Source organism: Podarcis vaucheri (genome assembly GCF_965113315.1).
Source record: "Podarcis vaucheri genome assembly, chromosome: 12".
NCBI lineage: Eukaryota > Metazoa > Chordata > Lepidosauria > Squamata > Lacertidae > Podarcis > Podarcis vaucheri.
In genome coordinates this window covers 17,388,124-17,402,259 of record NC_138750.1, presented here as the reverse complement: position 1 = coordinate 17,402,259, position 14,136 = coordinate 17,388,124, and the positions used below count along the sequence as shown (strand labels likewise).

Sequence of the window (14,136 nt, the reverse complement as noted above, 5' to 3'; positions counted from 1 at the left end):
ATATACACAGTTAACTTGGGAGTAAGCCCCATAGAAGGGACACGGGTGGCGCTGTGGTCTAAACCACAGAGCCTAGGGTTTGCCGCTCAGAAGGTAGGCAGTTTGAATCCCCACGATGGGGTGAGCTTCCTTTGTTTAGTCCCAGCTCCTGCCCACATAGCAGTTTGAAAGCACGTCAAGTGCAAGTAGATAAATAGGTACCACTCTGGTGGGAAGGTAAACGGTGTTTCCATGCGCTGTCTGGTTCGCCAGAAGCAGCTTAGTCATGCTGGCCACATGACCCGGAAGCTGTATGCCGGCTCTCTCGGCCAGTAAAGCAAGATGAGCGCTGCAACCCCAGAGTCGGCCACGACTGGACCTTTACCTTTAAGCCCCATAGGGGTACCTTTACCTTTAAGCCCCATAGAATGTAGTGGGACCTGCTTCTGTTAGCATACATGGGATTATAGTGAAAGGGCAGGAGCGTGGAATCTGACATTTTGGCATGGCTAACAAGGCCAGCAAGAATTTGTTCTGTTTATGACCATAAAATATCTGGCAAGTTAGTCCAAAGGACAAACAGCTTGACTCAAAGTTTTTTCATAGCTAAACCGTTGATTATAGCTTTGTATTTCTGGCTAGCTGAAAAACAGTTACTCAGTTAATTAATTTTAATTTAGTTTTGATTTGTTATAAATTTGATAAGGAATAAAAATTGGCAAGAAAAGCTGTTACTCAATACCTGTATTCTTCTGCTGTTTTTTAAAGGAAAAAAACTTTTTCTTTTTTGGTTTAGACTTGCTGTTTCTTCTGGGACTCACCTCATCAGTGTGTATAGTAGCAGAGATTATAAAGAAGGTTGAAAGGAGCAGGGAGAAGCCCCAGAAACATGGTGGTTCTTCGTCTTTGCCGTCTTTTCTTGATGTATGATGCACATTGCATTCTTTCCGTTTGCAAAACTAGAAACTGCTGTCGTATGTAGGAGGAAGTTATCACGAGAAGATACAAGGGCTTTTGACAAGTCCCTCCTTTTCCCTGATGGATGAACACTGTCAATTTTTAAAGACTGGTGAATTCTAAATCTTCCAGCCAGGGGAGTAATAAACAATTATGCAACTTTGGTAATATTTTTTCCTCAAAGACAAAACTTTACTTTTCAGATTGTATGGAACTTTGTAAGTGTGTGAGAGGCTACTTTAAAAATAAAAAAGTCAAAAGTCTTGCCCACCTTTTGCTCTTAAGAGATATACATGTATAGAAATGTGTATTAGATATAAAGATTTTAGTTTTTATTTAAAGAAACCCTTTACTTTTATGACGGTGGTGGGACTTAACTATGAAATATTCAAGGCATTCCATCTGGTCTAGAGTGAGATATAAGAGTGCCATATTTTCAGATTCTGTATTTATTTACATTATCCTGCAATGTGTACCTTGTGCTTTTATTTTTTAGGTATCCTATGTTCTTTGCACAGGATGTGACCACTGTCGGATCACTGTCTTTTCTTCCTTTTTGTGATTGAAAAGCCTATAATTGCAATTTTGAAGTAAATGTCTGCTTTTCTTAAAATACGTGTGAATGTGTAACTTGGTATTTTAAATGAAGCTGGGTCACAAACTGAAAAATGATTTCTGAATTTTTTCGCTTCCACAGTGAGCTAGATCTTTTACTTGGCCAAATTTAACAACTTCCTGTTCTGCTGAACTAGGAACTCCTTGGATCAGTGAGGTTCCACAAATATTGGCTGTAAGTCTAAATATAGGCTTTGTATGTCCTGTCCTGCTTCAGCATTCCTGAGCCCAGATGAACTACATCCTAACATCAAGTTCAAGTCCATAAGTAGCTGAGCCTTTGATTTCTTTCTTCCCTTTAATAAGCAAGATGAGAACGTCTGTATTTCTGAGATGCACTTAGTTGATCTACTGTGTTCCCCATTTTAATGCATTTCATCCCTTTTTATTTTATTTCCCCATGGTTTCTTTATACTTTTTTTTGTAATGTATTCAGTGTAATTTGATGCAAATGGGAAAAAACTTTTATTTAAAAAGCTCGAATTCATCAATATTGGTATGCAACAAATCTTCACTGTTTTGTATGAAGAGTGGATCTGAATCACTTGCGAACTATGGTCAGGGTCTATGGTGTTTTGTGCTCAAACCAGGACTTTCTTGGCTTCCCAATCCCATCACAAACCCCCTGAGGGCCATCCTGAAGGGGGGGGGTCACCAAACCTCATCACATGTGTTTGCATACCGTCTTTCCCCAAAAGTAAGACATCCCACGAAAATAAGACCTACTTCCAGTTTTGCCTCTCACTGTAATATAAGGCATCCTCCAAAAATTAAGACCTCCCCGATAACTTTGGTTTCCAGCCCGCTGCAAGTATTATGGGCTACTATTCCCTTCCACCACCCCCACTGATGACATTTCTGCAAGAAGATTTTGGCAGGTCACTTCCAAGGCCTTACTGACATGCTGTGTGCTTTTGGTTAATGATGAACTTTGGTGCACAGAGCAGGTTGAATATGTGTGTCCTTCAGTTCATACTTTCTGAGTGGTAGGATTAAAACATGGTTTCGTTTGTTTTAGTGACTGCCTGTGCAAACTTAGACATTAGGTTCTATTCAAACTGAACTCACAAGGATGTTGGGGCTATCCACTATGTTTCATGAGACGTAATTAGTGTTGTCCTAGTATTCGAGGGAACAAACAAAAAGAGTGGGTTCTTATCCATAGCTTCTCTCTGTTTTTTAAAAAAATCTATTGGGGAAGGGGAATGAATCACTCTTAAGAAATATCCCCTTGGAAGTGCAGCCATATCTGCTGAAACTTGTCTAGCATAATTCTGATTTTGTCCTCGGACATTTGCCAGGTGTTAGGAAACTTTTATCAGGTATATTGTGAAATATTTGTAACACACTGGTAGAAGGGCCAAGAAAAGACCAGTCTGTGAAAAAACAAAACCCTTCCTGCAGATATTGTCCACATCAAAGTATATAAAAATAATGGGGGAGAGGGGCAACAGGAAGTCAAAACATGAGTCTTAGAACTGCATGTAAAAACTATTAAGTGAGCAATGTCTATTTGTCAGGTTTCAGGGATTTGTCATTGGCCATAGAGGGGGAAGGGTAGAGTGAGGATTTGCATGTGCACAAAATGCACTGTAAAACCCCTAGTTGCTCAGACTACTCACTGCAATAGTACTACTCAAAGGTAAGAAGACATTTCCTCCTGTAACTAAGACCAACCTTAACTGGCCAGCAAATCAAGCATAATAGCACCATAGGATTCCTGTCATTGTTTCTTGAAGATTCATTTTGAGAGAGGACTTCTGAAGTTTTCAATGTAAAAGGACACACAGCCTCTTTCTAGTAAACTGGGCTTTCAGTTCTCCACCATTAATGCTTCAAATCTGTTGTTAATACTGCATGAAGGCAAAGTTTCCAACATGGCGCTTTCTCTTTTATCCAGCCCTTGATCAGTGGTTTGATTGTTCTTTTTCCTGCGCGATTTGGGTTTCTTCTTTTTCTGGAAGAAGTCTGGCGGTGCTATATCTTTCACTGTACGTATCATGTTGCTATAAAGCTGGTACATTTTTGGAGATGCGCTGAGCAGGTTCTCTGGTGAGGAGGATGATTTAAGCTCACGATACAGTCTGTGCACCAGGGTCCCATTGTAGAGCCTGTCAAAAGACGGGAGGGAAAGTACTTAGCATCTAGCACAGCTTGGTGCTGTTGGTACGAGTTATTATTTTATGGTTTGAGAACTCAAGATGTGAAGGGTATCCTTTATGACATAAAAATGTATTATAAGAATTTGTATTTGAAGCAGGTACTTAAAAGCACCCAGCCTCCTTTCTCTCCTAGTTTGATAATATTTTTAGAGGTCTTAAGAATTGCCTCGTATCATGGGGATGAAAAAAGCATAGAGGGAGTTTGGGGGCTGGTGGGGGAAAGTAGAGGAGAAAATTCAGTCGCATCTGCCACAGGACAACTTTCTTAAAGTGAGATGGCTGTAGGGACAAGGAGGAAGTCTGGCTGCGCAGAACAAATAGAGAATCTGGATGGAGGAGGCCAATCGTATAAAGAGCAGGCTTTTGGAGAGAGAAATCAGAAATTGCTGAACTAGGAAGGATGGAGGAAAGTCTATGATAAAGGATTTGATCTTGGCAAACCAAGAGCTGGTTTGATGAGGCAACTAGAACTGGCCTGGCTCCTTCCTGCCCAAAGTGGAAATACAGAGAGGATGAGGTGGAGTGGCCATAATCAACATAGAATCGTGGAGTTGGAAGGGACCCTGAGGATCATCTAGTCCAACCCCCTGCAATGCAAAACATACAGTTGTCCCATATAGGAATCAAACCTGCAACCTTGGTGGTGTCAGCAGCACACCGTTCAACACCTTGCTCACCTTATGCCTTGTCCAGTAAACTACCTTGAGAGAGTGCTTAGACTTGGGACTCAGCTAAAGGTAAAGGTAAAGGTACCCCTGCCCGAACGGGCCAGTCTTGACAGACTCTGGGGTTTGTGCGCCCATCTCACATCTATAGGCCGGGGGCCAGCGCTGTCCGGAGACACTTCCGGGTCACGTGGCCAGCGTGACAAAGCTGCATCTGGCGAGCCAGCGCAGCACACGGAACGCCGTTTACCTTCCCGCTGGTAAGCGGTACCTATTTATCTACTTGCACCCGGGGGTGCTTTCGAACTGCTAGGTTGGCAGGCGCTGGGACCGAACAACGGGAGCGCACCCCGCCGTGGGGATTCGAACCGCCGACCTTTCGATCGGCAAGCCCTAGGCGCTGAGGCTTTTACCCACAGCGCCACCCGCGTCCCTTGGGACTCAGCTACACAGCTGCAAATAAACGTTTTAAATGTGTTGTAAAGTGCAATATACAAATGTGGCACTAGATGGCGATGGTGTGCTATGGCAAATTCAATATATTTTTTGAAACGTTTTTTTTAAAAAAGCGTTTTCTATGTGTGTGTAGATTCCACCTTGGTGTGTGAGTCTTAGGAGAGGCTAGGGAAGCCTTTCCCAACCCGTTACCATCCAGATATTTTGAATTACAGTCCCCATCAGTCCCTGCCAACACAGCCGTCTAAAACAGGGCACCAAGTTGATGAAGCCTGGGCGAGGAATTCTGTTAGTGTACCTCTTAGGCATTTGGGTAACAGATTCCTTAACCAAGCTTACCAACATGGCCTTCAGTCTGGTGTTGGAGCCCCATCTCTCAGTCCTGGGAAATTTTAGCATTCACTCTGAGGCTGCTTTGTTGGTGTAGCTCAGGACTGTAGAATCATGGGGCTGTTTTACGCATTTCTGCTCCTATACGTCAGGGTGGCTAACCTCTGGCCTTCTGGATTTTGCCGGACCACCACCATTCCTGACTTGGAAAAAAGAAGTGGGAAAAGAGCAGCTGATTCAATGGGACTTTGCAGCCTTGGGAACTCTTACCGTGTAAGATCTGGCTCAAGGAGAGGACTACAAAGCAGTTGGTTGAGATACAATCCCATCTGAAGGCAGCACTGCCACTGGCAGAAAATGTGGGCAGCGTCTAATTCCATTGCTTCTTTCTGCGATGTTTCTTTTTTCCATTTCAAGAACTGTTCATACACAATTTTATCGATCTCAGTTGGTGGACACTTGGGATCTGGACATGAATTAGTGTGCGGGGGAGAGAATTCAGAATGTTTTGAGACATTTAAGCACAAATGCATGCATTGCTATTCGAAATATTTGAAACATAACCATCTCTGCCAAATAGTAGTCACGGCCTACTTGATAACACCTAAGCCTATTACAGTGGTACCTCGGGTTAAGTACTTAATTCGTTCCGGAGGTCCGTACTTAACCTGAAACTGTTCCTAACCTGAAGCACCACTTTAGTTAATGGGGCCTCCTGCTGCTGCCACGCCGCCGGAGCACAATTTCTGTTCTCATCCTGAAGCAAAGTTCTTAACCTGAAGCACTATTTCTGGGTTAGCAGAGTCTGTAACCTGAAGCGTCTGTAACCTGAAGCGTCTGTAACCCGAGGTACCACTGTAACATGTTAAGAGAAAGTGGGGTGGAAGGGCTGGACCCAGACCAAAGAGACCAGCATTGAAATCCCCACTCTGCCAGAACGTCCACTGGGTGACCTTGGGACAGACACTGTCTTGCAGTCTAACCTATCTCACAGGGTGGTTGTGAGGAGGAAATGGAGGGAAAAGGGACCACGTTATACCGCCTGGAGGTGCTTGGACCAGATCAGCGAGGCTGAGAGCTGGGGTGGGGTGTCTTGTTGTCTGAGCTGCCCAGGCTTGCGCCCTGGGGAGGGGGTCAAATTGGTGCTGCTAAAGCAATGGTCTGATTTCACCCCTGGAGGCGCACTCCATGGTTTCTCGAGACCAGTGGCGTAGCGTGGGTTGTCAGTACCCGGGGCAAGGCAAGTAATTTGTGCCCCATAACCCGTGGATTCGCGCCCCCTAACCTGTGGATTTGCACCCCATAACCCTAACCCCCAGATGTTGCGCCCGGTGCGGCCAGCCCCCCCTGCACCCCCCATGCTACGCCTCTGCTCAAGACAGATGGATGCCAGCCACAGCCACCTTATACTGAGTTAGACCACTGGTCCATTTAGTTCCAGCATTGTCTCCAGGGTTTCAGATTGCATCCTCTCACAGCCCAACCTAGAGATGTCAGGGATTGAACCTGGACTCTCCTGCATGCAGAGCAGATCCCCTGGCCTTTCATGTAAAAGCCCCAGTGTGCAAATTAAGAAAACCGTCATTGGCAATGCCAGGACGAAAAAGAGGACTAAAGCTGAACCTACCTGGACTATGTATTGCTTTATCAAGTTCCCCAGCTACGACTCCAAGTAGTAAGGCTTTCGTGTGCTGTAACTTCGCTTTGGGTTCTGAATACTGCGTCCAGTAACAAGTCACGGCCAGAGGAAGCCGCAGGTGACAAGGAACTGGCTCCAGGATGCTGGCTGTCACTCCCAATGTCTCCAACAAAAGGATCAGGCGGTCTGCTAAGGGAACCTGTGCATAAAGAAATGGCCAAGCCTTCGTGAAATTTCAACTGGATGTGAATCAGTTTGCAACTGGTGTGGGTCCAATTGGAACCACAGGGAGATCTCTGGATACCAGGCTGGCAATGGACATCTCCATCTGGCTGGCCCTTTCAGCTTTCTTAAGCAACTAAGGCAGAGGTTTTCAACCTTTTTGAGCCTACAGCTCTCTTGACCAACTGCATTCTTTCTGCAGCACCCCTGTGGGGCTCAGGAGGCCAGTTGTGTCACCCCTTGCCTGCAGAGCTGGCAGCCCCTCACCCCTTTTTGAACACCCTCCCTTGTGGAGTGTTCCCTCAGACTCATCTCATCTCTCCCCTCTCCTTGGGAGTCCTCTGGGCAGCTGCCCCCTGGTCTCTGAGCTGCCCCCTGAAGAGAGATGCCTCCTCACATTGCCCCACAGAGGCCTGGGAAGCACCCCCAGGCCAGCCCCAGAGGCACCATTCGCCTGGGGAGCTTGTAGCCAGGGCTGCTGCAACAAACAGCTGTGCAAGCCTTTGGGAGGCAGAGATGTAAGAGGACCTAAGAGGAAGGGAGAGAAGGAAAGGGGCAGAGGCCAGTGTTGCCCACGACACCCCTGACCATCAGGGGCCACGGCACACTGGTTGAAAACCACTGAGCTAGGCTAAAGAGTTTATTTATTGCATTGAAATCCCACCTTTTTCTCCAAGGAGTACATGGTTCACCCCTCCTCAGTTAATCCCTGCTATGACCCTATCATAAAGAAGGCTGATCGCCGAAGAATTGATGCTTTTGAATTATGGTGCTGGAGAAGACTCTTGAGAGTCCCATGGACTGCAAGAAGATCAAACCTCTCCATTCTGAAGGAAATCAGCCCTGAGCGCTCACTGGAAGGACAGATTGTGAAGCTGAGGCTCCAATACTTTGGCCACCTCATGAGAAGAGAAGACTCCCTGGAAAAGACCCTGATGTTGGGAAAGATGGAGGGCACAAGGAGAAGGGGACGACAGAGAATGAGATGGTTGGATGGTGTTCTTGAAGCTACTAGCATGAGTTTGATCAAACTGCGGGAGGCAGTGGAGGACAGAAGTGCCTGGCGTGCTCTGGTCCATGGGGTCACGAAGAGTCGGACACGACTAAACGACTAAACAACATGACCCTAGCAGGTAGGTTAAGAGGGTGTGACTGGCCGGAGGTGACCCAGGGAACTTCACGACTGAGTGGTGATTTGAACCCTCATCTCCCAGGTCCTAGTCCGACACTCTTAAACACTACACCACACTGGTTTCCTAGAGTAATTCTGCTATGGGACAGCTCTATAAATTACCGTACTTTTCACTCTATAGGACGCACTTTTCCCCCTCCAAAAATTAAGGGGAAATGTGTGTGCGTCCTATGGAGTGAATGCAGGATCCTTGGCTTCAGCGATAGCAATGCAAAGCCTCCGAAGCACAAAAGGAGTGCTCCCTCCGCGCTCCGGAGGCTTTGCGTTGCTTTCGCTGAAGCCTGGAGAGTGAGAGGTGTCAGTGCGCACCGACCCCCCTCGCTCTCCAGGCTTCAGGGATTAGCCGCCTGAAGCCTTCGGAGCGCAGCGCGAGTTCCCGCTACGTTCTGGAGGCTTCAGGTTCCTTTCGCTGAAGCCAGGAGAGTCTTGCTCTCCCGGTAGGGAGAGGCTGCACGTGGCTATGGCACACGGGCTTCTTTAGCCCCGCGCAGCCTCTCCCTGCTGGAAGGGTTGCATGCGGCTATGGCATGGATCCCGCTCGCTGTCTTGGCTTGAGCCATAGCCACGCGCAACCCCTCCAGCAGGGAGAGGCTGCACACAGCCTGTACGCTGCTCTTTGGGGCTGAGGGGGAAATGATTTCCCCCTCTAAAAACTAGGTGCGCCCTATGGAGCAAAAAATACAGTAACTAGGTAAATAAATATGGGGAAAGCTAAATGTCCCTTAGAGAAGGATCTGAATTATTTTCCTTGAAGCTTGAATTTGTTTTATTCTGGATCATTTTATTTGATGTTTTAATGTGTTGTCAACTGCGGTGAGATCTTTTCATTAAAATATGAAGTGGTAAAGAAATGAAATTAATAATAATAATAAGTATAATTTTTTTTTGAAAAAAATGGTGCCTAGACATTCTGTGATGGTGACTGGGACAGAGGTGTAAGATGCCATTTGGTGCTTCGCTTATCTGTCTGAGTTTCTAACACCGCTTAGGCTCCTGCTAACCATTAGGAATCTTATGCAGAGCTTTTGACAATTCAGCAAGCATTGCCCATGTATTTTCACATGTACCCAACTATAAAGGCTGGAAAGCTTTCTTTTTAAATAAAAAATTGAAAGCTGATAGCCTCAAGAAGTTGGATTCTGTGCCCAACATCACATTATTTCCTCCCCCCCCCTACAGAACCGCAGTACTCAAACACTACTGATATGTTTGCTTTATGCCTGCCATTTTGAGCCATTTACCTCGCTTAACGTATTCAAAGAGTACTGGTCGCTACAAAAATGTCCGGACAACGCTGCCGCTTGGACGAACGATTTCTTGAGTGCTCTTTGTATTCTGTCAAATTCATGGAAAACGCAAGTGGGTGCTTTTCCCGAAGAGGTACTGACCGAACGCTGCGAACCGCCCAGAAGTAATCCATAGATGATTTGTCGAATTGGTAGAGATATGGCATTAGCACTAGGCCGTTGCATATTCTCTACCTGAACGTGGAGAATTGTTCTTTTTAATATCAGGGCATCACTGACGAACGGTGCTATAAGGCCTTTTGCTAACGCAGTAAGAATCCACGGAGGCAACTCCAATTTCTTGGCTTCCTCCGATTCATAAACTCCATTCTGGAAAAAATCTTTGAGACTGACACTGGACGGTTCGTATTCCTCCATAAAAGTACAGAGAAGCTGCCTTGTTTCCTCTTTGTCGTGCTTGTTAACATATTTCAGTACATTTTCTATAGCCTCAGCAGGATCAGCAAAGCGAGACAGCCAGTTCAGCAACCCTTGAATGCGGACGTGCTTTCGACATTTCTGCCTGGAGCTTCCGACGGGAAGGCGTACCTTGCTAAAGAACATTTCTATAGCCGGCAGGTTAATATGGTCGTTGCCATTCATCACCGCAAAGAGAGGCAGGAGGGTTTTGTTCATATTGCTGAAATGGCCACAAAACCTCTTTAACGAGAAGCGCCGTGCTGGGATGTAGCAGTCTTGCGAGTCTTTGCAGGAGGCCAGGCTTCTCCACTGAAAGTAATTCAGAGGACAATAGCCGGCTTTCAGGTCGAAAATGCAAAAGTCGCTATCTAAAGTTAACACCGGGCAATTCAAGTGATTGGCTAATGACACAATGTCCCTGTCCGCTTCCGAAAAAGACTGGACGAAAGGCACTCGCAAGCTGGTCAAGATCTGCTTGAAGACTTCTCTAATGAGCAAAGGCAGTAGACTGCCGCCACCGCCGCCACAGGAGAGACAATAAGCTGACAGGATCCTCTCCCGAGCTCTTTCCTTGATGGTTGCAAGCTTTCTGTCAGACGCATCGCACCCTCCATCTAGCACGACGTACGGCCGGATGTTGCACAGAGTCAGCGTTTCAAAAAACTTGCGGGCGACATCTGCAAACGAATCGTAATCCCCTCCGCGCCGCATGTCCAGGTTGGAATCAAAGTAAAGGCGATGGTACAGGTTATTTCCGTCAATTACTATACTGGTGTCCCTCAACTGCAGGTCAACAAAGAACTCTCTATGTTCCCCTACGTAGCTCATTAATCCGTGGATGCCCATGCTGCCGGGCTGAAGCGGCCCTGCTGAAACAAAAGAAGAAATTAGCCCTGCAGATGCAATGCAGTGCAATTCAAGGGGAAACAAGTAAAAAATCAAAACCTGCTGTCGGGATTGTAACTGGCACCCTTTTCACCTGGATGATTAATTGGCAACCAATGACCCATCTGAACCTGATTTGGAGCCAGTGCAAATACAGTAGTACCTGAGGTTACATATGCTTCAGGTTATATACGCTTCAGGTTACAGACTCCGCTAACCCAGAAATAGTGCTTCAGGTTAAGAACTTTGCTCAGGCTAAGAACAGAAATCGTGCTCCAGCGGCGCAGCAGCAGGAGGAGGCCCCATTAGCTAAAGTGGTGCTTCAGGTTAAGAACAGTTTCAGGTTAAGAACGGACCTCCGGAACGAATTAAGTACTTAACCTGAAGTACCCCTGTAGATTAATTTGATGAACTTTCAAAATGTATCCATTTTACTTTTGAACCCATTCTTAACTAGGGTTGGGCGATATCGGGTGTTCAGCATCGTGATACATCCACCAGCTATACTGATATATCACAATGTCTGAAATAAGGATGGAGTTATGTAGAGGCACTGGCTGTCTTCACGGTTTTCCCCGCATTGTGATTTTTGCATAGCGCATGCGCGCGCACACACACATCATGATTCACAATATATTGCCAGGTCAAAGATTACGAAACAGATATCATATGGACTTCAAACCGGTTTTGGAAGATGTATCGATATATTGCCCAGCCCTATTCTTAACCCAAGGCTCTATCCTGCTCCCAGTGTTAGTGCAGAGGTTTTGCTGCTATCCACTTCTACAGCAAGACCTTCAAAGATACCACCACTTTCCCCCCAAATTTATTGAAGGGACTGGTGGCAGACGTTTCTGGCAAGTGCAGGGCAATAAGAGAAGAGATCTGGATGATGCCACAAGCATGCACAGCAGTGCCCAGGGATACAGGAAAGCACAGCAACTACATTACCTGGTATTCTAGGATGTGTGCTTGTGGCACCATCAAGTTCTGAAAGTTTAAGCCCCTCCTAGTCGCTCCTCTAGCTCTATTAAGTTTTGGGGGAACAGAGCAGAGGTGAGGACTCGCGAGAAAGGTGTGTCAACACAAACCCATTCCATATTTCACCCCAATTCATTTCATATCCATCTCTCTCTAGATGGCTCTGGTCCCCAAATGAACTTTGATTCCAGAGACAGACCCATAAAATTTGGTGCGCAACCCCATAGATCCTGGAATCTGCTCTATCGAGAATTGGCATGTCCTTTACTTTTAAAAGCTTTCAGAGTCTAGGTACATGGTGAAATGATGCTTAATGGGGAACGGAAACACACAGAAATACAAGTACAATCAATCTCATTACCAAGCTATGTAATCGACAGGAGATAAAAGAAGATTAGCGATTTTCTCACAAATTTCAAACAGTTTATGTGAAATTGAAGTGGTATATAGTCACGCTGTGGTCTAAACCACAGAGTCTAGGGCTTGCCGATCAGAAGGTTGGTGGTTCGAATCCCTGTGACGGGGTGAGCTCCCGTTGCTCAGTCCCTGCTCCTGCCAACCTAGCAGTTTGAAAACATGTCAAAGTGCAAGTAGATAAATAGGTACCACACCGGCGGGAAGGTAAACGGCATTTCCGTACACTGCTCTGGTTCTCCAGAAGCGGCTTAGTCATGTTGGCCACATGACCCAGAAGCTGTACGCTGGCTCCCTCGGCCAATAAAGCGAGATGAGCACTGCAATCCCAGAGTCGTCCGTGAGTGGACCTAACGGTCAGGGGTCCCTTTACCTTTATAGTCATCCTTGAAGGGCAAGGAATGTCTGCAATATATCGGCTAGCACAATTTGCAAAGCTAAGAAGGTTTGGTTTCAAATTGGGGGACCGCGTGTTGAGAGTACAGTGTTGCAGGGGGTGGACTAGATTACCATGGGTCCCTTCCAACTCTACAATTCTATGACTGCTTCAACTATGCCATAAGAGTTTTAAGAACTTATTGCAAATGGTGTCTCTTAAACCATGTATGGACACAATAATGTATGTGAAAATGGAGGGCTTTCTAATCCCATGCTATAGATTTTCGATTTTTCTTTAACAAGTGCCCTACCTACCACCCAAAGGCTAGGTGGGCCAATCAGCTTATGGAAACGTCACTGGTGAGATGATGAGGATGTCATGGGGAAAGGCTATTCCTTTTGAATACCTGCCTCCTTGAGCATTTGTCAGAGGCAGGAGTGGCAACCAAAGAGCTGTGTGCAATTTTGAGGAAGTCTCAAGCCTTTAAGAATTCAAGTTCCTCCTTTTGGTTGGAGTCCATGTTGCAGGAGTTCCACTGCTCACAGGATTCAGGGACTCATAAAGTTGGACGGTGATCCAGAGATCATCTAGTCCAACCCCTGCAATGCCGGCATCTTGCCCACAGCTGTCCCTGGGTGGGGTCGAACCACCAGCCTTCCTGTGCATGGGCGTAGCCAGGATTTTTGTGGGGGGGGGGGCAGAACCTCAGTTTGCCATGTATTTTTATTGAATTTTATTGATTTGTGGGGCAGCTACCCCTTCCTTCTCCCCCCCCCTTGGCTACGTCCATGTTGCTGTGTGTTTAAATACATGGACAGGCAGAAACTGGCTTATCTGAAATTGCAGAGAGCTGCATCTGTTGAATTTCCGTCTGCTGGGCAGCTTTGAAAGCAGTAGCAGCAGCAGCGACTTCTCTTCTTACCCACTTCCATAAAAACAGAGTTGGAAGGGATCCCGAGGGCTCTTTCTCGCGCAGCCCCTTGCAAAGCAGGAAGCGGTCTCCCATCCAATTTGAAACCACACCGGACCCTGCTTAGCTTTAGCAAACGTGCCAGCAGTCCCGCGACGGAGGCGGGACAGCTCGACCTTACCTGCGTTGCGGGGGCGCTCCCAACAAACTCTCTTCCCTACCCCCAAGATATGAGGCCTGTGGAAGCGTCCGAGCCAGGGGGAAAAGAGGGCGGGGCAAAGCAGCCCCGTTTCCCCGCCCAGGGAAAGCAGCGCGCCTTCGTCACGCGCTGCGCCGTCTCCTAGCGACGCGAGCCAAACACTCGCGCGGCGGGAGGTTTGTGAAGCCGACCGTACCAAGGAGCCAGGTGTGCGGAGGGGAGGGGTGGAAGGTACACACCCACAGCGACTTTTATAGGGGAGGGTCTCCCCTTTCCCCCCACCACCCCCGCAATTAATATTGGGCTCGCCCCTTCCGCTGAGTGAATGGACAAGGTAAACGAACGGCGCTTCCCCAGCCCCTCATTCCGCCTCACATTCCGGACGTCGCTCGATTTAAAGTATATATAATTAATATTTTTTTTGGGGGGGGGGGAGAAAGGAGCC

At 46.8% G+C, this 14,136-nt stretch overlaps 3 protein-coding genes across 11 annotated transcripts in view; 2 read left to right on the top strand and 1 right to left on the bottom strand.

Moving 5' to 3' along the window:
* ATP2C1 (ATPase secretory pathway Ca2+ transporting 1) overlaps positions 1-1,549 on the top strand; it is a 68,286-nt gene extending 66,737 nt beyond the window's left edge. For all 5 annotated transcript variants that reach the window (XM_082192991.1, XM_082192994.1, XM_082192993.1 and 2 more), the window contains one exon: positions 776-1,549. In XM_082192991.1, coding sequence (XP_082049117.1) covers positions 776-909 — 134 coding nt within the window. In that variant the 3' untranslated portion in view covers positions 910-1,549. The remainder of the gene's footprint in view (positions 1-775) is intronic.
* Positions 1,550-1,992: 443 nt separating this feature from the next.
* Positions 1,993-13,794, bottom strand: ASTE1 (asteroid homolog 1). Of its 2 annotated transcripts, none has more exons than XM_082193026.1 (5): positions 13,674-13,794; positions 9,459-10,789; positions 6,792-7,002; positions 5,435-5,630; positions 1,993-3,662 (listed from the first exon to the last, which is right to left on the bottom strand). In XM_082193026.1, exons 2-5 carry the CDS (start codon positions 10,767-10,769, stop codon positions 3,365-3,367), a joined length of 2,016 nt encoding a protein of 671 aa, XP_082049152.1. In that variant the 5' UTR covers positions 10,770-10,789; positions 13,674-13,794; the 3' UTR covers positions 1,993-3,364. The 2 variants fall into 2 exon arrangements, with proteins under 2 accessions (XP_082049152.1, XP_082049153.1); XM_082193027.1 differs by having other exon boundaries at positions 9,459-10,792; positions 13,674-13,772.
* The window catches only part of NEK11 (NIMA related kinase 11), a 78,861-nt gene continuing 78,517 nt past the window's right edge, over positions 13,793-14,136 (top strand). The window contains exon 1 of one of the 4 annotated variants that reach the window (XM_082193037.1): positions 13,793-13,898. The gene's annotated coding sequence lies outside the window, so the exon portion shown is untranslated. Of the gene's footprint in view, positions 14,091-14,136 lie in introns of all 4 variants that reach the window. The other 3 variants (XM_082193039.1, XM_082193035.1, XM_082193036.1) reach the window with 3 other exon arrangements.

Excerpts from the sequence above, each read along its gene's own strand:
- ASTE1 (XM_082193026.1), bottom strand. The coding sequence starts at position 10,769 with ATGGGCATCCACGGATTAATGAGCTACGTAGGGGAACATAGAGAGTTC. Across the intron at positions 7,003-9,458 it reads CTTTGAATACGTTAAGCGAG|GTTCCCTTAGCAGACCGCCT; the intron begins GTAAATGGCTCA and ends CTTTATGCACAG. Across the intron at positions 5,631-6,791 it reads TAAAGCAATACATAGTCCAG|ATCCCAAGTGTCCACCAACT; the intron begins GTAGGTTCAGCT and ends ATTCATGTCCAG.